We start from the raw sequence: 25,618 nt of genomic DNA on the forward strand, positions 1-25,618 counted from the left end.
AGTTTCCCCACTTTAATTCACAAATGAAATCCAAAAACCCATTAAAACTATCCAAAAATTAAAGTAAGGTATGTTTAAAAGATATTCAAAAGATGCTTGAGAGGCAGTTTCTGTATTGAAAGCAAAGAAGCTGTTCATCAGAAAAACTATTTCATGAACCACAACAAAAAGAAAATCTGGGTTTATATTTTATGTTAACTTGCACAGGTTGCCAATAGGCAACCTGTGCAAGTTAACAGGCAGTTTCTGTGGCAATCAGCATGAAAAAGTTGTAGCACAACATCAATATGAGAAACTTTTAGCTATTTGTATCAGTCAATGGAGCAACTGCAAATACTATCAAACCTCTACAAAACTGCTGTGTATCAGTTGTCATGTTTGTTTTCTATTTATTTTTCCTTTTAAATACAAACTACAGGATAACAGATAAAACCACATCTTATCCAACTAGTCTAATACTGTTTTCTGTAGCTGTGTATGTTAAATACATGTATTGCTGCATTGATACTGAACATATTCTTTACATGCCTATCAGGCAGAAAAATATACACCATTCTTATTTTAAAAACCATCTCCCTACATATAGTTTCTGTCTGCCTGTTAGGTAAGAGTGAGGGTTTTCAGCTGCTGCTGTTTCATTGCAGACTCTGCTACAACCCAGCACTGTGGCTGCTTGCTTACCTCAGCCACTGTGAGAACACAGTAGATAGACTGGTGCTCAGGATCCACACCCTCCAGCTTCATCCCTACCTTGAATCCATTCTTGTTGTATGGGAAAGACTGATACTGCAATGGAAAATAACAGTTTCAATACTTCTGACAGTATACCAGAGAAAGACACAATATCTTTATAAGGAATAGAACAATCATTATTCATTATTCATGATTCTGAAGGAACTAATAAATCACTTTATGTTTTGCGTTTTTCAAAAACGTGGAGAGGAGAAGAGAAATTGACGATTGTTTGAAAAACATAATGTCTTGAAACTTGAGAGTATGTAAGAAAATTAGGAAGAATTAGCAAAAGAGTCAAGGGAAAGATGACACCGTTTGTCTTCAACTTTTTTCACTAATTGACAGTAAAATATCTTAGCAATTTAATTATTCAATTTTCAGACTGCACAGTAACACCTTCCTGGTGGACATAATTCCTATAATAATCACAACAATGACTCTGTTTTGCCTTTTCGGTTCCACATCTCAGACCATGAAAGATGAACTGAAAGGCAGGAATATTGAACACTGTTGGTATGCAGAGATGGCCTATTTGCCGTCCTTTATATGCTGAGTCCACACTATGTAGTCTTCCAGGAGAATTTCTACATCACAGGAAGATGACTACCCTTACATCACATTACAATGAACCCAGAAGAATATCTGTCAAAAAACAGAAAGTGAAAATGGGGCTAAGCAGGATGGATCAACCACCTTTTCAACCAGCAGGCATCATCATCCCTCTGGTAAAGAGGATGGAAGGTAGCAGATATTAAGGTTAAATTCGAAGAACAATCAGAAAAATAAGTAATCAAAACTGGAGACAGTTTTCCACAGGCTAGAAAATTCACAGTCAGTTTTATGTTACAGGAAAAAACACAGGAAAAGCATCTTAAATGTTCCCTTTTCCTTCTGTTTCTGTCTAGGAGACACATGTTCCTGAGTCAACTGCAATACTCTGCAGCCAAAGGGAAGAGAAGGGTACCAAGGGAGATACTCAGAGAGGTATCACCTACTTGGAAGGAAAGGAAACCTGTGAGACACAGCTTAGAAATCACTCTAAGGTCTAAGGAAATGGCAAGGACCCTCCATCATCCTGACCATTCCTAACTAAGAGTACGAAACAACCCAGTGAGAAGTACTGCTTCTGAAATGGTAAAATAAAAAGAAAAAAAGAGTAATTCTCAAAGTCCCAACTGAAATCAAGGATTCACGATTGATTCTGATATTTGGTTTGGGCTTTTTTTTAACCTATCTGTTTATGTGGCTTGCTTGTTCATCTGAAAAATGGAGAAAAATTACCTGGCCAATTCTGAGTGCTATTAAGAATTCTCTTTCTGCTACAGGCTTTAAATACTCTACACTAAATCAAGCATTGCCCAGGGGCTAAAGACTTTGAAAGAAAATACTAAATTAAGATGCCCTGGATGCGAAAGGTGCAATGTGGAGGAAACATTGCTTAACTCCAGACTTCAGCACTGTGTACAGTGCCCTGCAAAGCCTTTGTACTGCTACAGCATTTCATGGACCTTCAGAGAGGCAGAGCAATGCTTTGTAAATCTACCTTCCCACCAGGGCACTCTTAGATTGTTTTCTTGCTAATTTTTGAACCAGTATATAGCACTATGCTCACAAATGAAGACAGTCAGGGGACTGCTGCTCTTGCACCTGCAAATCTATGGATTCTGTAAACCTAAATCCCAGTTCTTCACTTTTCTCACTCAATAGCAACTAAACCACCAATTAAAGACCAGCATCACATGGCATGTGTAAGCTGAAAACTAATTCCAACAGAGAAGATTTAACAGCTGAAGTATGAAGCATACAGAAAGAAATGGATGCAAGAAATAGAAAAGTAAGAACAGAATTATCAAAAACAAGTAACATATAGCAGGAGTACAGCAGCTGAGACATGTTTCACCAGGTTTTACAAAGGAAGATAACAGCACAGAAGTCTTGTGGATTTGAATTCAGAGCTCTCTTCCAAGCAAGAGAGGTGGCACTAATGAAAGCACTAAAATGACAAAGCATAGCAGGCAAAGGACAAGCAGGACATGATGATGTGACATCCAATCAGATGACATACAAAAGGAGAACAAGACAAAGTAGTATCTGATGTAGTAACAAAATATAATGTCAGCAGAAGCTGAAGAAAAGACAGGTAATATAATCAAAGCAACAAGACAAAAGATGACCTTTGTACCACCTTTCTAAACATATTTAAAGAAAATTATATGGCATGAAAAAGTGTGGGTATGTATCACATTTTTTAGCTTGAGAGACTAGAAGGAATGGCTAGAACAGCAGATTTTGGAAGAGCATCTGCTTTCTGCAGTCTGATTTGACAGCATTCATCTACAACAACAGAATTCTCTGAAAAAACAGAGAGAGATAATTGCTTTCAAAATTGCTGATGGACACAGTATTGTTTTCATCATGCAGGTTTTCCCACAAAAGAATAAAATCTTCAAATTATTTTTTGTTTATTGATTTCCTAGGAATTTCATGATCTTAGGTGGTTGACTGACTTAAATTTCAAAGGTCATACCTCCTTAAAAAGCTTAGTAGGCACTGCAATGGCCCTTTCTTCCTCCAGATAGGATGCCCAACACCATGCTTGCCTTCCTTTAGAGGGTACAGCTATAAAGAAGCATAAAACAGGGAAATAATTCTGTAACTGTTAATATCTCAAGAAAAAGAAAATCCACAACACAAGTTCATAATATTCTTGAATTTACATTTTATGAAATGCACTCATGGTGTTGTTCAGAACTTATTTCAGAAAAAGAAGTTCTGTAGGCTGAAAGGCACCAGGAACATGAAGGTTCCTGGTTTGTTCAGAAACAGTTCCAGCAGCTCAAACCTTGATTAGTAACAAGAAAAACCTCCTTCAGGTGACAAGAACAACTTACAAAGTCTTGCTCCAACACGTTTTTCCTATTGCTCCTAAGAAGCATTAAGATATACAATTTGCAAATGTGCAAAAAGATGAGTTCAAATCACAAAATAGCTCAGTATTTTAAGGGGTTTCTTTTTACCCCATGTCCTTCTTTAACTGGAAAGCATTTTCAAGTGGATACTGCTCATGGTAAGTTTTTTAATCAGGCTTGAAAGACTCTACTCTTTAACAGTATTCAGACTCTTTCTCACCTACTCCATCACTTTGTAGTTTGATGGTTTTGGGTAGAAAGGCAGTGATTTAACAGTATTTTCTGCAAGTCTTCAGAACTGTCTTCACCAGTGTTTTTTTTCCTCAGGATGTCATTAGCATATGAGAGAAACCTCCAGTTTCAGGTCTGTTCACACAGTATGAACACTTGCACAGTAATTGCAATACTGCTTACAGTCCATCTTAATAATGGCTACAGTCACACAGTTTTCAGGCCTCATAAACAAGGCACTACCTGCACAATAGCAATAGCCAGGAACTTCAAGAACAGATGGCCATGTATGTATGTACTTTTATACACCTCTACTCTGCTCTACTGATCTCTGCCTAAAGTGCCTCCTCTGCACAGGCAGCTCAGCATTTCAGACCATAAGCTCACACTGTCAGACGGATTCATCACAGTCCACACTGTGTTTCTGGCTTGATCCAGACTGTGGGCTACTCACAGGAAAAATAAATCCTTTAAGTAACAGTCTGGCTTAGCATTTTTATGATTAAAACATGAACCATAACAATAGTAATGCCAAACTCTCCTGAAGAAAGCTTACAATAATGTAACCAAACAATAATAAATTTCAGAGTGATAGTAATCGCATAACACTATTAGACCACATTAATTTTATTTGGGATTTACCCAGTTTTCATCTATTCCATTAAAGAAATTAATTGTGCTTGGTTCTGAATACAAATTGGTCTTTGATACCAGTTTATACTTTTATACTGATATTTTCCCAAATAAAAATTAAAAAAAAACCCTAACACAAGAAATTTGTAAATCCTTCTGTCAGTGGGCAGTAGTGATTTCCACAAAGCATCAGCTTTGTCCTTGTGTCTCACACACTTCCTATCTCTTCAGCCTTAGAAGCAACTGTAGAAACATTTCAGATGTGATTCTATTTTGGGAGGGGGATCTTTCATAACATTTATTGTTGCATCTAGTTCATCTGCCTGGTGTACATCAGAGCTAACTGGAGTTCTGTGTTGATTAGTGGCCTGGCAACCTCTGTTAATGTCTCCCCATCTACCATAAGAAGCACTCTGGAGGGCAAGATGTAGGTCTGTGGTTGGTGTACCACTGAGGTATAATAGCAGCTGATTCTCCCATTCTTCCTAAAACTATCTATCATACAAATAGCTTGAAAGAACAGCACTCATTTAAAATATGTTTTATTATGTTGCTTGATGCAGTATATGTCCCTTTGGATTGATTATAGCAATTATTCCTAAACAGTTCCATAAATGTGTCTATTTCCAGCACATAATGAAGATGCAAAATTGATCCCCAAGGAAACAAAAGTAAACTTTCACTTCTGCTTGATACATGTCTTTTAGCATCTGGTAACTCAATGGAGCTGATTCCCTCTAATACTGGCACTGTTTAGAGGGATGAAAAGAAAAAAGCTAAAATGCACATTAGTTGCATTTACACTCACCAGATCCTCCCCTATGCTGCCTTAAAATTTAATTGCTGTAAATAACACTGTCACTGTCTTTTTACAGTAATGAAAAAAAATTCAATAGGGAATATAAATTTTGTGAAACAATGCTGGCAATTCACAATAAGATATGGCTATTACCTGAAGAATTGATGGTTGAGATTTTTGTTCCATAATATAACTTACTTTGTTTCAAAACTGTTATCTCCCCTTTTCTTTTTCTCCTGGCTCTCTGCGAGACTCTCAAGATCCTTCCTTCAGGTTTGTCCTCCTAAATTAGAAAGAGAAAAAAAAAAAAAAGTACAGTAACCTCATTAGCTTAGAAGTCTAGTATGATAAAAGTTGAGATACTGAAGTTTAAATTGTGACTTCATTTAAACGGCTATTCACCCAGCTCTCTCCTACCTCAAACAAAGGTGCAGATGTCTCATAGAAGCAAAGTGAGCCATCAGTGACAAATCACAGCAAACACGGTGACAATGGCAGGCAGAAGGACTCTCACCACTTGGCACTCAGCCAGCCTTGCCTGACCCAGAGACTGAGCATGAAGACCCCGCTGAGACACTGATAAATAACAGTATCTTTGGTGTGTTCATGCTTCCAAAATAATTTAAAAGAAAACCTCTCACAGTTTTCCTCTGTTGTTTTTTTTTTTTTTTCAAACATACAATTGCTTTATTAAATATAAAATGGCACTGTGATCCTTTCAATTTTTCTCACTGTTTTTGTATTAACAGTTTTGTGAGCATCTGAGCAGATGAGCAGAGTAAATACTCATCTGGGAGGGCAGATGCATGGAGACAAAGAAGGTATCCCCTGACTTTTGCCTAAGATACTGCTACACAGAGAGCTGCAAATTCCCTCCTGACAATTCTAGTGTCTTCATACTTTTGACAATTCTGTAGTTGCAGAACTCTACCCTTCTCTCTGAAAACTGTGCTACCCCCAGTAGTGTGACAGCTATTGGGAAGAAAATACATACTACAAGAAAACAAGCATTATGGGAAGGTACTGTGGGGTAAGCTTTTTCTAAAATTAAGAATAAATCCAAAAGGAAAAGAAAACAAAAGGTGCCACAAAGCAAATTACACTGCAACACAAAAGGAAAACAAATTTTGGGATATGATTTTTAAAGGCAAATTACACCAAGAAAATCTGAAGTATTCCCTTCTTGATTATAGTATAGCTTTCTTTGTAAATAAATTAGTGGTCTATAGTTATTTATTCATGTGCAGAATGACAAAGTAAGAGGGTTGTTGGGAAATATGTACTCCTGTTTTTCCATGCTGAAGACATGGCAAGTCAACATTAGCATCATTTTTCCTTTAAATTCTTTTTGTTCTGTTCTTAAAAAAGCAGGGAAAAGAGACCAAAACTAGCTTTTATCAATTCATTGTCAATAATTACAATTTACTGCTGAGGCATAATTAAATTGGCAAACGAAACAACTACTTATTGTGGCTCTGACAGAATGATGAAGTCTCTCCTCTTTGTGGCTGATGGAGCTACTGACATTGCAATACAAGGCAAAACTCCCACCCAAATACTTGCAGGAATGGGTTTATGATGCATACTAACAATTTCATCTGGATTCTCGTTCTTCTCCCCATTATCCCTTGACTCTTCCTTGAGAGGTACTTTTGCTTTTCTTTTCCGAATGCCTTTAGAATCATCTTCCCCATTGCATTCCATGCTGGGATTTTCCTCCTTTGGTTCTCTACCACAGAAGTAACACAATGACACAAAGCCAATATTATTTCACTTCTCATAATCATAAAACAAGTAAAAAAGCAAGTAAATGTGTGGGTCCCATAGTATTACACAGATTATATTCTTAGAAATACTACTGAAAATTAAGTCTGTCAAAAGAATTAATCTGAGAGACACACAATAGCAACTGTAAAAGGAAAGCTGTCAGCTTCTGCTGAACAAGTTTTACATGTTTTAAACAGTGTGTCTTTTTTCATGTACCATCAAGTCTCCCGGAGAAGCAAACTGTGAAATGTTTAGGACTGCAGGGCAGTTTAGAGAGAGGAAGGCAAAGGTAATTGTTAAGTCTGACAAATCCAACTGGAGAAAGCTGGTATGCGACTGTACAAATTGCTAAACAAGAAATCAGAACAGAAAACTTTGAAGCAATTAGCTAAAATGAAGGAAAATGTACAAAATCATAAATGTTTAAAACTGCCATAATCTAGCAATATGCAATACAGAATGGACACACTAACACAAACATGCTTTTATGATGAGATGAAATGCACTAACTGAAAAAGAGGAGCTGAGAAACTGCAGTATGCTCATGTTTTCACTCACTGTCAACTATAAAACAGCTCTTGCACTTAATTATAATTAACTTACCACCCCAACCATCTCATTACTGATTATCTTAATTCCAATGACTGAAACAGGGTGGGAGTCTGACACTGATTCATGCATCCCATAGACTGTTTTACTGCTTGCATCTGACAGCAGAACACAGCACACTGAGTAAAAAAGACTGCCTTCAATGTCAGTGTTAGACAAAACCAAATGTTGTTAAGGCATTTACACAAAAAAAAAAAAACAGTGAAAGAACATTATAAACCAATGGTGACACTGAAACTTGTCTGCTTAATACCTCCCTCTGCCCCACCATGAACATTTTATCCCACCACTTCACTCTCATGCTACATTTATGCCAAATTCTTTGCTTCTATGCTTGTTATAGTACCTACTTGTTTTTTACTTGCTGGGCACATTTCTGGCTGCAAAATTTCCCTTCAGGAACAAATTCTTCTATAGTACCATAGCGGTAACAGTTTTCACAGAAAACAAGTCCATCCACTTTTGCAGTTTCCTTCAACCTTGTGGGGATCCCTGTCTTTTCTGAAAAGGCTGCACAACGACAAAAGTTAACTTCACTTAGGCAGAGGTGATACATTCCTAAATATCCTTAGCAGGCCTTGCCAAGCTAACAGAAAAACATCAGCCACACCACTCTTGTCAGAATGAAGAACTAGGAATTAGTGTTTGTATGAGGTCCAGATTGCTGACAAGCAAGTCAGGTTTTCACACTGCAACAGGAGAGAGGAACCCACTATTCTATGGTTCTGTCACAGCTTGATGGGGCTGCTTGTGGAAGGACTGCATTTTGTGACAGGCAATGACTGCTCACAGAGTCATCACAGTTTAGAATCCATGACCTCATTTCTTGCTGATATGCCTATACCTAAATTTGGGAGAAAAGGGTTGGGGCGAGTTATCTTTTCATTAGTTGAAATTATTTCTGGAAGCAAATCACTGGCTACAGTCTGCAGTCTCTAGCAGCAGCTACTCCTGAACCTGCCTGGGGTCCACCAGAAGTGAAGCATCACTCAACCTGTAATAAAGGAATCTTCAAATACGAAGTTACTCACTGATCCTAAGCTGCAATTTCCCCACAACAGGCATAGAGCCTAGGAGAAGCTATCTGTAGGAGAGAGTGCAGTTACTTTCCCTCACAAGCAAGTATGAAGCACTGTCAAGTACTCCAGCCTCTGGAGCAGGTTGTTGTCTTTGTACCTCCCCAAAAGGCAAACTTCAAGTCACAGACTATTTATGTTGCTTAAGCTCTGTACTGTCTTTGAAACCAGAGTCAAATGAACTCTTGCATGCAGGCTATCTCCCCCAGAAGAATATATAATGTATGTTCTATTTACACACCAGCATCATAAGTGGTTCAAAACAACTGTTTATTCTCACAGCAGAAAATTTTAGCAGTATTTTTACTTTTGGGGAGCACTAAGTTAATCAAGGATGGTGTAAGGTAGTAGCAGAATGCTTACTCTTTATGTCTATATGTCCATGAACAGAGTTCAATTCAGTAGAAACGCAAGTTTTTGGTTAGGTTTGTCAGACTGGAGGGGATGCAGCTGTGTGCTTTGCTGTAACTGATCTCTCAGTCTAAGCAGAGAATCTGTTGTGCTACTATACTCTCACAATGATGCTACCCTCATCACAGATTTGAAACCTAAATTAACTATCACTGCCCTGCTAGAGAACACATTAACAGTGGTCTGCAGCTTCAGACCTTGGGGGCCCAAACCACTTTCCTACCAGTGTTAATGTCCCACATGACAATTATGAACTAACTGTGAGGGAGCAGCAAAGGAAAGCTCTCACTGACTTCTCATCCTTTAGGGAAAATTATGAAACAAAAATTGTGATGTCTGCTTTTCAAAGGACTTACAGAATACATATTTTAAAAGAAAGTTGATCAAATGTAATAACAACAAGGAAAAAAACTAGGTATTTGTAAATAATCACAAAACCAGTTGTGATATTCTCTTTCACACTACTCCATCATTACTGGAGTCAGTGTAAAAAGATTGCAGTAATTTATGACCATGTAAAACAATTTTCCTTGAACAAAACAGGTGTTTCTTACTTCAGAATTTTAAATCCAGGAAACACTTTATCTGGTAGATAGATAGATACTACGACTCTAAGAATTTCACCATTCAAGATAAACATTAGATGTTTCTGCAGACTGTTTTTAATGCTGCAAAAAAGCATAGTTGTCAGGAGCAAAGCATCTGTGGGGGAACACACTGCACATCTAACACTGACATGGGTGGTAGCAGTTGTGTTGACCATACCAAGGCAGTTTGCAGTGCACAAATCAACTCTAAGCTGTTAGCAAAGTCTGTGGGCAGTCCGGGAGAACCAGCTCAACAAAAAATTCAATAACTTAAAATTCTAAATTCTCAATAAGTAAAAGAAATTTACTATTTTGCAAATTAAATAGAGGGAAAATACCAAATCTAAATTTAGAGAAAATTACTGTAAGGAAAAAAATGTGTCTGTAATTGTACTTCAGATATTTAACAGAGGAATTATTTCCTTTCAACTTGAAATGAATTTATTTTCATACTAATTTACATCCCAAGAAACAGGTTACTTCATCAAAGATACTTTGTCCATTAAAGCAAGTAAATTGTTTTTACTTTGGATGCAAGCTTTAAGGAAAGTTGATGCATTAAAGAAACTACAGTCTATCACAGAAAATGTTTACTGCTTCTTAACTGACCTTCTTGAGCAGTTGGAACCATCCAGGTTGTGGTAGCAGTTGCCTTTTTAACACTTTCCATCTCAGTTTCATCTGTAATTACTTCCAGGGCCCCAAATTCATTGACTCTAAACTGTAAGACAAAACAAATGGCACAGAGCATAGTAAAAATTTACTGGAAGTCTCTTGAAGTATCTGCTATTCAAAATAGTTTTTACATGGTGTCCTCATCACATATTTTCTATGTGTTTCTGCTTATCCTCACGGAATTCAAAACAAGCCGTTCTTGTTTTGATCAAGCCAAATGTACATTCATTTTGACATCTATAAATATTAATTTGCAATAGATACTGATACAGATGCCTCCAATATCTAACTTACACACACATATTAAAAAAAAAAAAAACAGTAACAGAAATTCATGGGAACAACCCCATACCATATGTTTTTCACTGCCAGCAAAATAACACACTCCAGACACCAAGTATTCTTTCTGAGGACAAGGGAGCTGAATGAACATCACACACCAAATGCTTCACAGAGGACAGAAATTTCAGCATCCCCTGAAAACACAGTACTTCTGCACTAAAAAGCACACATAAACAAACATCTCAAGGCAGTTTATGAGGTGTTTAATTACATGCTGAATGTGATATTACTGTCAGCCAGACACAAGGCTCAACAATGCCCCACATGCTGTGCTTACACTGGAGCACTGCGAGTTATAGCCGTCCTGCTGCCAGAAAAGTTTCTTCCCAATGCTGTAGTGATTACAGCACTACCACACGAAAATAATTCTGTTTCCCAGTCACTCCGTGGTTTGCAGGCCCAGCTGGTGACCTGGGCTTAGCTCAAGGCAGTGCTTTGTCCCTGACGCCTGCTCTGAACAGTGAAGGGGTGCCTCTGCCACAGAGAACAGGTCTCTATCAGCGTGGTGCTCTTACCAACAGCTTTCAACAGGGAAAATTACATCTCAGGGAGTCCTTCAAAGCTCCCTGGCATCCAGCAGAGAGGATATTCCTTGAAGGCCATTGCATGAAGCCTATTTCTCTTTCTCTGCTCAGGCTACTTTACCTCGGGAAAATGAGAACAGGAACAATTGCCTGGCACTACACTGACCCTTTCTGTGCCTCCAGAGGCTGTTGAACACATCACACCCCCTCACTCTGGACCCTGCCATGGTACAGTACTGAAAATAAGCCATTCTGGCTGCAAGCAAAGGTGATCCCCCATATACACACACATATAAAGTGTGCTTTCACTAATACAGTCCTTCCAGCCCTAAGGAATGTGAACAGGTAAGAAATAAGCTGGGGAGAAGGAAAGGAAGAAGAGGCCCTCACACAGTCATAAGATGTCTGGAGCTAAGATTTTTGCTTGTTATCAGTCAGCTGTGCTCACAACAGATATGAAAGCATGGACAAACTGCTGATAAATCCATCTGGACTGAAACACCATGAGTTCAACTTTGAAAGGCAACCAAATGCACTAAACACCACGTGCTGATGCTTCAGTTTGTGGAGAGACATTCATGCTGTTCCAACCACAGAAAAGCAGTAGAGTTACTATTCAGAAGAGTCTTACAGCTGACTTACACACTCAGTCTTGTTCCTATTTTGGCTAAGCTCATTTTTGCTATTTGTGCTTTGCTGCCTCTGCAACAGGTGGATGTCAGAGGGAAAATCTTCCTTGCTCTCAAGAGCTCCAACTCTGCAAGAGCTGTCTCACAGCAGGCAAGCTGTGAACATGAGCCAAGACACCTGCAGGTTGCTGCAGCCTACCAGCAGGCTGGGCACAGGGTTACTGAGCAGCTCTTTGAAACACTCTCCCACACCTTCATACAGCGTCAGCCGGAACATCCATGCACCAAAGGCATTTCTGAACAGTCCTGGGACACCAAAATACCTGGGATGTGTCTGCAGGGTTCAATCAATGGCCAGCCCTGACACCACACACATGTTCCTCCTCCACTGGGACCTCCTGTGGAATGCAAGGACATCCCCCCAGGCAATGCAGTGACCTGCCAGCCCTTCTGGCTCCAGAGGGCTCACTGCTGACCGACAGGCACCACACAATGGAAGACAGATGACTGCAGGGAAGGCAGCTCCCAGCCACTCTTTCCCTGGAGGCTGCTAACAGCAGCAAGAGCTGAACCATTAAAGAAAAGCTCCTCAAGGAGCTCCTCAAAGCCAGGCACCCGTGCTAAGATGGTCTCAGTGATGGGGAGTGACAGCTTGCCACTGCCTTAGCAGGCGGGAGGGCACAACAGTCCAACGGGGCACTGCCTCACTGATTACTGTAACTTCTGGTTTTGCCTGCAGCCTTGCCTTTACCAGTGTCAGAGGCCTCCAGCTCCTGTTTGGAGGCAAACTTGAATTCATGCCTGCTCTCACTCCCTATTTCCCCAGTGACAGTGTCAGCACTAATGTATACACCAAGCTCTTTGTGGCTAACCAGAACAACACCTCAGACCTGGGAAGTAATACTCTGGTTTTAGCTGGGGAGGAAAAGACATGAACAGCTTGTGACAAAGGTTAACTGCTTAAAAACAGGATAAATAGATGTACAAAGCAGCATGCTGCACAAAGTCATCACAGCATAAGAGCTGCCAGAGCAACATGCCAACTAGTGTATGCTGCTGGAAGCATGACAAAAAGGGATCTAGATTAATGGTGGTTTATGTGCCTATGAAAAAAATTCAACACATTTGTAAGCCTCTTCTACCTAGAGTGTAGGCAACAGAAAACCTAAAAGTAAAGGTTTCATCACAATATTTCCTCCAAGCCAAAATACAGCAAGGGCAGTCTTCCCAGGCACTTCCCTAGGTGTCTTGACATTTTAAAATGTCACAGCAGGTGACAGTGCCATGCAGCCAACTTCTGAGGATGGATCCATAGCTTTCTGAGAAGTAAAAACTTGTTTTCAAGTCACAAAACTCCTGAAGTAAACATAAAAATTTGCATTAGATAAAGGGATCTTCAATCTACCTTCATTGCATCAAACAGTGAATCTTGATGTAAACAAAGGCCATAACCAAGCACTTAAATAAACTCACAAAAAAGACCAATTTTTGTCACTTCAGTGTTTTAAAGAGAATAAATTATAAGGCCTATTGTGTATAAATTCAATCCACTTGACTTTTGTCAGATGCCTGTTGGCATATTTAAAGTAATCTCTTAAGGTTATTCTCTGTCCCATGCTATGAAGCCAATGGTCTTAAAAGGTCAGACAGCAACAGAGAAGAGAAGAGAAAGAAACCTCAACAGCTTTCCTGAACAAATTCACATGAAGATAAACAGGAATAAATATAGCATCTGGATAGGAAATTTAAATTCCAATGTTTCATGTACAGGCGAGCAATGAGGGCAAAAATACACATGCTCAAGAAACTGCAATTCTTTTAATGCAAACATATTGTAACTGAGTTGGCAGGAAGAGTCCAGCTGCTAACAGGTAAGTATACAATACAGAACTTACTCAGCTGCCTTGTCTGCAGTTTCCACAAGGACCAAGAACAGTAGCTTCCATTTTTTCATTTAAACATCATTAGAGATTCCTTCCAGTCAGAGCTGATATACATTTTCATGTTCTCGGGAAATGATGCCTTGGTATACTAAAAACTTCAGCTTTTATGACTGTTAATTTTATCTCCAGAAAAATTTTAATATTCATTCAATAGATAATGAACATACTGAGGGAATCCAAGGCTTAAATAAATAATAATCAATAAAACATTATCAATATTTTCTGAACCATTTCTGTCCATCACATGCTAAGTTTTTCTACTGGGACCAAAATTACTTTCAATAAACATTTTCTAAAAAATTAAAATTGAAAATTTACACTGGACTGAAACGAGTATAAGCCACTAATATGAAGCCTTTGTGTACTACAAGCAATAGTATCACACAAAGTATTTCATAAATGTTTCAGAAGAAGACAGGTTTTCTGTTACCAGTGAACTGAAAGTCCTGGATTTCTTTCTTGAAAAAGTTCCTTTTATATTTTAATTTCCAAGTATTCCTTGTCAGTTTGTACCCATTTTTTCTTAAGCCACATTAACCTATGGATTACATAGCTGTAGTACCCCAACACTTGCTCTCTTGGTATATGATGGAGCAAGGGATTATGTACCTCCTCAAACTCAATTTTATTGTGCTAAGCACATAGTCCTTCTGCTCTTATGAAAACATTCTCCATCTTCCGGCTCAGCCCGTCATTCTTTGCCCACCATGTGCTACGCTGAGCCACAGAAATCCCAGGAAACATGACAAAGCATAACTCCAGTGGGTTTAGAGAATTTCCATTTCTAATGGAAGTTCTTTGCCTTATCCTGCTGGCTGGAAGATGCTGTGGTTTTATGTATGGCTTATTGAATGCTAAAAGGGCTTTCAGTTCTCTTTTCCACATTTCATAAAAGTATTCTTGAGCATTTGTCTCTCTGTGGGATGAACAAAAATCACAAACAATGCAAAATGTTTATCATATTGTAGATTAATTCTTAAAACTCAAACCTGTTGGAAACAAATGCATACAATCTAGTTTCAAATTAAGTCCCCACTGTTACATGTGTCCAGTTCAGAGCAACACAGATCAAACTATCAGTGTTTGCTGCTACTTGTGCCCTTTTAATAATGTAAAAGACCCACAGGTATCCAATCAGAATAAAAGCTGCTATTGTTTTATATATGGTAAAATTATTTGGGAGGACAGACCAAAAAAACAAAAGGAAGAACAACTGAAGTGCAAGAGGAAAAAAAAAAGAACAAAACCTTCACATATGTTAATGCAGAGCTTTAAAATAAATTAGAAAAATCAGCCAACACCACCATCTACTGGGCAAGACAAGGACAAAGAGTTCATTGCAATAAAGACAATTGTTGCTGCATTCTGACGGGAACTTCAGCAACAAAACATATCTTGACACCACAACAGTGATTGTGGACACTCTCAGAAGAAATCTGCAAAGTTTTTAATATCCAAAACACAAGTAAATTGAGTAAATGTTCAATACTCTTAATGCCTATGAAGTAGCTAAGCTTAAAGTAGTAGGATTCCACAGCAGTTTGTCAAGAGGACTGACACCTGGGACTTCAGTGATACAAGAACCACACTCTGATCTCTAGCTGGCAAAAAGTTATCATCATTCTTGATGTTAATCCCCATTTAGTCACAGTGGTTTCAGTGGGACTCCTCAAATAAATCAGAGCTTTCCTGGCATTTTACAGTCTTTTTAAAGTGAAGGAATTGCCTGTCACCATTGAATTGTCCAACCACATCCTGCTACATGCCAAACTATTTATAACATATTACTGAAGTTGAATAAGTTATTAAATGCCAGAGCTTGTCCATTCAACCAGACCCCTCTTCCCTGTGTGTGTGATACACTCTTTACATGCACAATCACATACTACTTTTTCCACAGAGCCCCTGCCCCAGGCAAGGGCTGAATAGCATTCAGAAAAATGAGGCAGCTGTTGGTATTTTTATACTCTTTCTTCAAGCAGTAAAGCCAGTCTTATTTACTCTACATGGTTTGAAAGCAGAATGACTGTTTATTTTCTTTTTTAAAAAACTCCTATGTACAACAAAGAACACATATCTTAAAAAGCTTTAGGCACTCTAGCAATTACTGTTACAATGCAGTGTAAAGTAACTCCTGAAACAAAATCTCTGTTCTCAGCCACTTACAAAAGAAACAACCTCCCTTTGGTAGCTCTTCATCCTTCTGAGTACTCTGCTCCCAGCTTATTTTAAAGCACTCAGTAAGCATGTGACCCCTTACACTTGCCTCGTCACAAAATTTTGACTCTTTTAGGGGTAGAGAATATTGGGGAAATGCGCTGTTTCTGCACCTGCCAATTCTGCTTCTTCAATCATGAGAAAGGATCCCGCCTGCACACTGCTACTCTGCAAGTATGGCAAAAGACAAACTTAAGTGGGATCACAGGGTATCTAGACTCCCTAAATCACAGTCAGCAGAAATTAAATTCCTCACCACAACCAAGGGGCAAGGCCAGACCCACTCTCACTGGAAAGATGCTGTCAGCAAGAAAGGCAAGCACTTCCACCAGTCTTGGACTGATTTTAAGATGCTTCAGTAACACTGCAATAGGCTAATCCTGAAGTAACAAAGAAGAGAGAACAATTTGCATCCAAAAAGAAAGGGTTTTTTCCTATCTGGGCAGGCACAAGCAGGAAGGAATTGCTATCAAATTATATCCTTCCAAAAATAAAAAATAATAGGAGCATTCTCTCATCACTGCTGAACAGAAAGCTAAGGTACCATCAGAAAGAGAGACTGACATTTTCCCAGTATATACCAATACCTCAGTCCTATCTGCAGTAATGTTTATCTACTTTATTCTTAGACACTCCTCAGGCTCTTCCAAACCCCCTCCCATCCCACTTCAAGTGCTCAAGAATTATCTCAGTACCAGAGGGCTTCCCACTGATTTCTCTACACTGCAAACTCAGCCTGCCTTATTATCTCCACTTGAGTAGGAAATTGCAGCTAAACAGACTTTCTTAAGGTGACACATAAATCAGCAACAGAGCCAGAAGTCAAGGCCTGCCAAGATGACGCTTATTGATCCAGAAGTTGACCTACAAGGCAACCCTGGCTCCGAATTATTTTGGCCAGAGTATTTCTAGATACAAAACACTAATATCTCATGGGAAGCCCAAGCTAGCAAGCAAATAAAAAATGGCTACCTGCCAAAAATTTGGTTCCAGTGAGTTGTTCAGCATTGCGCAGAAAGCTGCGGTAGAAACAAGTGCGGTGCTAAGCGTTCCTGTGTGGGATTTACCTGCAATAGTCACAAAACTATTCCTTTTCCTTCCTGAAACCCTCTGCCCAGCTGTTTGCAAATTTAACAGCATCTACAGCAAATAGCACAGAAGACTTTGTGGTAAAATTTCATGTGATCACTTAAGACTACCATGAATACACATGAGGGAACCCAAATAAAGATCCAAAGGCAAACCTAAATCCAGCATTTCTTGCTTTTGCAGTTTTAACGATTTTAATAGTGAAATTTCCTTTTTTGGTCTTTCTTTTCTTTACATAAGGTTCACTCATTTTATGACATTGCAAAGTTTTAACCAGAAATCTATGGCAATGAAGCAGAGCAAGAGCTAATTAATTACAGTAGATTGCAACAGAATAAAGTTAATTTCATGTGGAAAGGACCAGGCCACTGGGTAGATCTGCTGGGGCTCACACATGGTCAGAGGAAGTCCCCATCTACCTTGTTTTCTGCTCCCTAGGCTACTCCTTACCACCTTCCCTGAAGGGAACCCATCTTCTCTCTGGAGCAGCACCTTCCCAGTCCTGGCAGTGATTTAACCAGTTACCAGTGATGTTTCCCAGGGACACCACTCTCATGGACCCTCCCTGCCTCTCCAGATTCAAAGTGCAGCCCATGCCACCACAAGAGAACAGGAACAGCATTGCACTGTAAAAGCAGTGCAATGTTATCGCCCGAGACACTACCCCATGTTTCCATAACAGTGTGAGAAAATAAGTTGTTCTAAAATCATTAATTATTTCAGGCAAGCTGGAACACAACTTCAGAACAGGCAGGTGGAAGGATGCACTTTACTGCCTTGAATTGCTGCAGCACCCCTGCATTCAGAAACACAGCAATCCAAAACACTCTTACCTTCTTGACAGCACTGCTGGAAATACCAAACACCACTGGTCATTATTCCACCATTCATATCCACTACTCTATCAGGTTTCCTGCAATATTTGCTGCCCAACTTTATTTACAGGTTAATTTCTTCATCATTAAATTTTAATTTTTTTTTTTTCCTTTATGTTCAAGCACAATTTGCAAGCTGGAAATAACCAAAATTCTGTCCACGCAGTTTATAACTGCTCACTTTCCAAACACAGCACTAGAAAATGCATTAAGAAGTACTTCATAAACTTCTGTCACTGCAGTAGGAAGTGACTGTAAATTATTACAGCTTTTCCAATTTAATGAGTATATTTAAATCTTGAAGCCATAGTGTTACTGTGTGCACTCAGCAGAGATTTGAAAAAAAAAGAAAAAAAAAAGAGAAAAAAGAGGAGTGTTTCACATTTACATTCACACCATGCAGAGTAACTGGTAAGCACTGATGTTTTTCAGATGAGCATACATTACTTTGCCTGCCACATGAAGGCATTCTGTAATTTGTAAACTATTTTAAATTCTACTGGAATTCAAGTTTTCTGTTTTATTTAAACATATTGAAAGAACTAATATACAATGCTAAAATTTTTGTTCACAGTCTTCAGTGCATCATACTGTACAATTTTTAATTCTCCCTATTCCCTATGTAATTTGAAATTCTAGCATTTTCCACAACTACTCACTACTTATCTGTCACACAGCATGTTCAAAGCAGTGTTCAAGGAGCGTTAACTATTTTTGCTGAAGATTTTTTTAACAAAGTCTGTATAAGAATGTATTTCCACAGCTTTCTCCAACTACAAGTGACAAAACCCTGAGAATTAAGAGTGCCCAAACTCATAGGAAAATAACATTTACAGCATTTTACTGGTATAGAAACAGATTCAGGAATAAGAGACTGTGGCATGGCTGAGAACGGAAGCTTGGTATCTGATTTGCTCCCTCATTTTGATTAGACTGGGAAACAACAAAAAGAAATAATCCAAGTATCTATTCCTGATTTAGATGTTCCTCTGTACCATAAGAAAAGTTAAATTTAAGAAATGTAAGAAAACATTGAGAAAAGTTATTTTTAAATGTTTCAAAAATATTGTGCTCTGCTTACAATAGTGTTTTACCAACTTTTCACCATTCAGGAACTCATACTCACAAAAATTAAGTGGTTCTAAAAAGAATGGTTGCTCATATATATTTGCCTGATAACCCCAGGCTGGATTTTAATAAAGCACACAAGAAAAGAGATTTCTTAAAACATGCATATGTTAAAATAAGCATGACACTTCATCATGCAAGCAGTAAAGACAAGCAAATGCTATATTATTTATACAACTAAAAATAAGGACTTCAATTAGGTAACTCCCTAAAATGTTTATATTAAAAAGCAGCCTTTCAATATTTTGGTATAGGTTTAACTTATTATGCTGATACAATACAGTTTACCAAATCTGACTGTTCAATTTCTCCAAACATTTTAAGAAGAGAAAAGATTAAATGTGAGAAATTAAGCAATACATTGTCTACAGTGGATATATCGCTTACTATTTGTTATAAAAATGACTCAGTTACTCTAATCTATTACCAAGCTGCAAAACTAGAACATTTGTGTTTAAGTATCTTGCTATTACAGGGTTTTCATCAGATTTTTCAAGTGCATTTCAATGCACAATACACAACAATGGTTTGATGCCTTTAATGGAACAAGTCTATTACAATTTTTGAAAGACACACACAAGCTTACAATAAGTAACTGCTATGTAAGGTCATTTTCTTTCGGTTCAGGACACAATGTAAAATACTCTGTGACCAGGAGAGTTCAGGTAAATAATCCTCATTAAACCATTCTGAGAATTCCACATAGAGCATACCATATCTTCCATGATCACATTTACAATTTCAAGTGATTAGTCACCATTTTAACCATCACTATTTAGAATCAGTCTTGAAAGAGGAGTCGTTACCATTATCATAAAAGCTTAAAAGTCCTTACTATTTTAACCACTCAAATTGTTTTTGGTATCTGTGTGAACACCTAGTCTCTCACTGAATCTTGATGTTCCCCGGTACAGTGACCTTCTTGGAATAATTCTACATTGTTAGAAAATATTCTTCCTTCAGTCAGTCTTAAAATAGCTCCATTTCAATTTCATCCCTTTCATCCCTTCAACCCCTTGTTTTTGTAGCTAACAAAATGCAAACCAGCAAACAACCCCCCAAATAATAACCCAAAAAGGAGCTGCCTGGCCAATACTCTGTATATTTCACCATTCTGGGCAGACTACTATTGCATCTCTGAATGCACCTCCCCTAATGCTTGGACCAAAGAAAGAATCTCTGTCCAAAAATCAAATATGTATGTTTCCAAATTATAATAAATAAATTTAAAAACAAACAAATACCCAAACAAACAAACAAAAACAACAACAAAAAAAAAAGCAACCAAAAGAGCAGCCTTAAAATGAAGCTCATGCTTTCCTGAAAAGAACATAGTTAAGAATCATCTATATGATTTCTTGAAGTTACCCTTAGCTACCTCCCAGCTCCTTTCCTTCACTTCTTCCCATGGAAACCTTTCAGTTCCTCTACTCATTAGTGACTAACTTTGCTTCAGTTTTGTACAACATAGGATAGCCACAATTGAAAAAAGGACAAACCAGTGATTTATATGAGATTATTATATTTTCCTGCACTGTTCCCTTTTGTATTGCTCGAACACTGCGATACTATGGTTCCCTTTCACACAATGTTGCATATTAAAATAGAAAGAAATTTTGAAAGCCTGGACTTAAAATACAGAACTGTTCAGGGATGTGGAAGCTTATCACAGCTTTGGCTATCATCATCACTATGACATGATGAAGTCTGAAATCCTGAAAGAAGCCAGAGAAACAAATAATGAAGCAGCAGCCCTGGACTTCAGAAGAGGCATATGTTGGCTTGTTCAGAGATCTGCTTGGCAGGATCATACAGGACACTGTTCTAAAGGGTAATAGGCCCAGGAAATAGGTCTCTCTCTCTCTCCAAGGATGTCACACCAGGAGAATGAGGCATGTCAATGTGCAAGAAGTTAGGCAAATGTGGATGAAGGCCAACTTGAATGAACCAGGGACTCCTGACTTAGTTCAAAAAGGAAAAGGAGGTAAGCAGAACATGGAAAAGGAAACTTCACAGACAAGGTATGTAGTGATATTGCTGTAGTGTACAGTCATGGAATTAGGAAATCCAAAACTCAGCCAGAGAATAAACTAGCAAAGGGAACAAGAAAGGCTTCTCTATGAGTACAGGCAGGAAAAGTAAATTATGAAATTGAAGAGAATGGCTGATGAACTGAAGGGCAGGGTTGCTGGTCTATCTAGACCTCAATAAGCTGAAGAAGATGGGCTAACAAGATGCCATGAAGGTCCACCAAAGCAGGCACTAGGCCCTGCACCTGGAACAGAGCCTCTCTGTGCACTAGTTCAGAGCAGGGGCTGACTATCTGAGAGCAGCTTTGCAGAAAAGCTGTGAGCTGAACATGAGTCAGCAATGTGCCCTGGCAGCAAAGGTGGCCAGGAGCACCCCAGGCTACCTGAGCAAGAGGGCAGCCAGCAGGACAGGGGAACACACCATTCACCTCCAGTGAATACTGATGTGCCTGCTAGGAGAAAGGCACTCTCACACTGCAGCAAGTCCACCAAACCAGGTACAGGCTGTGGCAGATGACATGCAAGAAGCTGAGTGAATCCATTTGCTCAGTCTTAAGAACAGAAGGAGAGATTTTACTGCACTCTTCCAGCAGTTAATGGGAGGATATAGAGGGGATGGTGCCAGGTTCTTCTCAGATGTGCACGGGAGAAGAACAAGAGGCAGCAGGCATAAGCTACAAAAGGAGAAATTTCAACAAAGTATCCATAAAAGGAAAAAAATTACTATGAGTGTAGAAAAATGCTGGAACAAGTCACCCAGAGAGACTGTGGTATCTCCAGTCCTGCAGATAACCAAATCCTGAGCAACCTGATCTAACCTGCCCTGAGGCATGGGGTACTCAGTCTGGGTGACGGCCTGAAGTCCTCTGCAAAGAAAATTATTCTGTACATTTATTCTACTGTTCTGTGACTAAAAGCAAAAATTCAGACAGGCCCACAAAACAGACAAACGACCTAACACCAACACAAACACACATTCACAACATGTATGTCCCAAATTTCAAACATTTTTTTAAATTTTTACTTCAACAATAGAAATCCTATCAGATACCAAAAGATAAAAATTTGTTTTAAATGCCACACATTTTCTTGTGAGATTCCTTTCAAAATATAAACTACAAGCAAAACACATTAGTTTTAATTACACAAAAATATTGACTTTAATCAAGAGGAAATAGGTACAGGACAATCTCTAAAATCAAAATTGCAAGCACAGCAAATGATACCTTCTGAGGACAGATAAATAAAAAGAAACTGAAAACAAAAGAGTTGTGATTCACTTCAGGAAACTCAACTGGTGTGAGAAATGTAAGCAAAATTACTACTCTGATATAATTCAAATGTCTAAACTGAAACTGGCTCAGAAGCACTCACTTTATTCATCTTTCTAGGCACCCACATGACAAAAGCATAGCAAAAATAAACTATTTTTAGAAATAAAAAGACCTAAGAATGTAGGACTGTGAGAGTCAATAACAGTATGAAAATTCTTAGTGATACAGTAATATAATGCTCTAAGTGGACTGCATTTCCACACTTTTGAGATTTCTTTGGGATTTTGTGCATTTGATTAATTCTGTCTGTATAGTGAGGCAGTGCTAATTTATGCCTTCCTACAGGGATGACGGCTGTCTGTGCCAGCACCACAAACTGAATCAAGAAACTCCAGAGCTAAAACCTAACAGGCTACAGTCTCTTAACTCAGAACTGCAGATTCATGTTTTATTCATAAAAGCAGATACCTACACACCAGCTTTTCAAATGCATCCTTTTGTCATTTAACATTTTTATTGAAAAAATTACATATCTTACCTTTAGGTCACTTCCTGGCAAAGTACCTATGCCATCCTTCCAATCCATTGCACTAAATACATCAAACTCCTGACCATTTCCACTAGACGCAGATTCATTCATGATGCATGTACTGGAAAAAAAAAGAAAAAGGTTATCTGAAAATTCTGTAAGTGGTTTAATGCTTATATCATCAGGTCTTTCTTCTAATGCATTTCACAGATTTGTATCAAATGCTTCCCTCTGCACACTGGCAACATGGACAACTGATGACAAGGCTGATAATATACATGATGTAATGAAAGTAAGGGGAAATCTTTCTGAAACTTTGAAAATAATACCTGTTTCACACACTAGGAGGCAATGGGGCTGTACTGGAGAGAAAAGAAAAATTTCAAACTGCAAATAAATTGACATGAGGAAAACATGTCAAGTACACTTAAAAACATCTGTTCTAGGAAAGGCAAGACATGACTGCATGCCTCTAATAAATACACTAAGCACTGATTAGCAGAACTGGATTTCCTTAATATTGGATAGCATGCTGATGTGAATGCTTTACCCAAGTTCAAATTAAAATTTCAAAATTAATTTGAAACTGTCAGTTTCCTGGTCTGACTCAGGACACTTGAATATTCTTCATCTGTTTCTATAAATATAAATTTTGAATTGTATTTGTTCAAACTTATTTCCATGTTAGAGAAGCACACCAGAGAAACCTACTGCTTTGCAAGACTTGACTTTACTGGATCCCTCTGTTTCAGAACAGTGAGTGGAGAGAATATAATGTTAGCCTTCAGAAATAGTGCATCTGGACATCCCTTTCTGTGATAAAGAATTTGCACAAGCAACAGAAGTACATTGTATTTGCCTCTGACCCCCGGCTTCAGCTCACCACTTGTCACCATCAGTTGCACTGAACTGCAAGTGTTTCTAGCAGCCAGTTGTGAGTGCCACCAACTTCTTCCTTTCCCCTTCTCACAAACACAGCAATCTTTAATCTGTGGCCTGGCACCTAATTTACTATTTGTGCAATGTGGAATCTGACTTATTAATTTTGTTTCTGAAGAACGGCCGCACTATGCCTAGCAGCTGAAATAATCTGTGGCAAAATTAGCTGTCATTGTTTGTGAACTATTAGCAAAACCTCACTACTTTTGAAATTTGCACTTTCTGAACTTTTTGGAATGTAAACTCTCTGAACTTTTAAACGAATACTTTTTAATCCTCATACCCCATCTGGAGACTGCAAACTTTTGCTGCAAGTATCAGTATTTGAAAATAAAATAGATAGAGAACTTCCTCAAAGTTTAACCTTGTTTTCTAAAGCCTAATTTCTAACTTAGGTCCCACTCTGAATCTGCAAATACTTTCTGGAGATCTTGACTTTTCACAAAAAAACCAAAAAACCAAAACAAACAAAAAAACAACCAACCAAACAAAAAGGTGCTATTTGCTCATTCCAATAACAGAAAAAGATGCAAACCAAGCAGAAGTAAACTCTGGTCATCTAGAAGCGTTTTATTGAAAGGTTGAGGAGAAAAAGTTTGAAGTTTGAAGTAAGAAGAACCAAATGATTCAATGTGTCTTTCCCACCTTTAGGTAATTCTCTGTGAGAAATTATTGAAAACCCTAACAAAAAGGTACAAAAATTAATTTAACTTAGTTGCATGAAAAACAATTGAATTTACATTGTATTCATCAGAAAAACAGTATCCATCACTGTAACATCCCCACTACAGACACATACTAGTTTGGTTTGGGGTACACAATTTGAACTCCCTTTCATTTCTCCTTGGTTTCCTCTTCATTTCTAGCAGAAGTGAGGAACACCTTTCTCCATGAATTCTTTCATTATACTACAGCAACTACACAGTTATCAACAAGATAACAGAAGCTGGACCTGAGTCAGTATCCACTGCTAAGAGTAAAAGCCTTTGCATTCCCCTTTATTTCACAAGGTAGGCAGGGTTCACAGAATGCTTTTTGAGCAAACCTCATGTTTTTCACATGACAAGTTTGAAATAAGAAGAACCAAATGATTAAATGTGTCTTTCCCACCTTTAGGTAATTCTCTGTGAGAAAGTATTGAAAACCATTACAAAAATGTACAAAAATTCATTTTAAAAAACATCAATAAATCTAAGCAAATTCAGTGCAAACTAAGAAGAAATTCCCCAAAGCCACAGATCTCATCTTTTACAATCCCAGGCAAATCCACCACCCTACCTCAGGGCAAGCTCCTGCAGCACAACTTGGGATCTCTGCTTGATCTGAGTATCAGGTAGGACTGCAAATCAATTCAAGCAGGCTTGAGCAAACTGAACTGCAGCACAGTGGCAGAGGCACAGGCCTTCCCTCAAGAACACAAGACCCAAGCTGCTAAGGAGTAGCTAAAAAATGGGATCTCTCCAGGCACCCGTGAAGGTTTAAGGACACAAAACATGCTGGTTCAAGCACATTGGTGGAACAAGCTCCCCAGGATTAGCCTGGCTAAGCAAACACAAAGCTGTGCTCTGCATTAACTGAAGTCTCTAAGTAATCTTAAATTATCATTCTATTTAGAGGACACTTCACTCAACCCTCCTGTGGTTTATTACAGAAAACATGATCCAATG

General features: G+C 38.4%; 1 protein-coding gene across 9 annotated transcripts in view; it reads right to left on the reverse strand.

The window, feature by feature from the left end:
• L3MBTL3 (L3MBTL histone methyl-lysine binding protein 3) overlaps nt 1-25,618 on the reverse strand; it is a 78,698-nt gene that overhangs the window by 45,351 nt on the left and 7,729 nt on the right. For all 9 annotated transcript variants that reach the window (XM_071436862.1, XM_071436882.1, XM_071436871.1 and 6 more), the window contains exons 2-8: nt 23,022-23,133; nt 10,367-10,478; nt 8,034-8,193; nt 6,898-7,036; nt 5,506-5,590; nt 3,263-3,354; nt 682-786 (exon numbers count right to left, since the gene is read on the reverse strand). In XM_071436862.1, the coding sequence (XP_071292963.1) occupies nt 682-786; nt 3,263-3,354; nt 5,506-5,590; nt 6,898-7,036; nt 8,034-8,193; nt 10,367-10,478; nt 23,022-23,133 (805 nt within the window). The remainder of the gene's footprint in view (nt 1-681; nt 787-3,262; nt 3,355-5,505; nt 5,591-6,897; nt 7,037-8,033; nt 8,194-10,366; nt 10,479-23,021; nt 23,134-25,618) is intronic.

This window comes from Agelaius tricolor, unplaced genomic scaffold (assembly GCF_023055355.1).
Source record: "Agelaius tricolor isolate 1412-34295 unplaced genomic scaffold, bAgeTri1.0.p SCAF_1, whole genome shotgun sequence".
NCBI classification, from domain to species: domain Eukaryota; kingdom Metazoa; phylum Chordata; class Aves; order Passeriformes; family Icteridae; genus Agelaius; species Agelaius tricolor.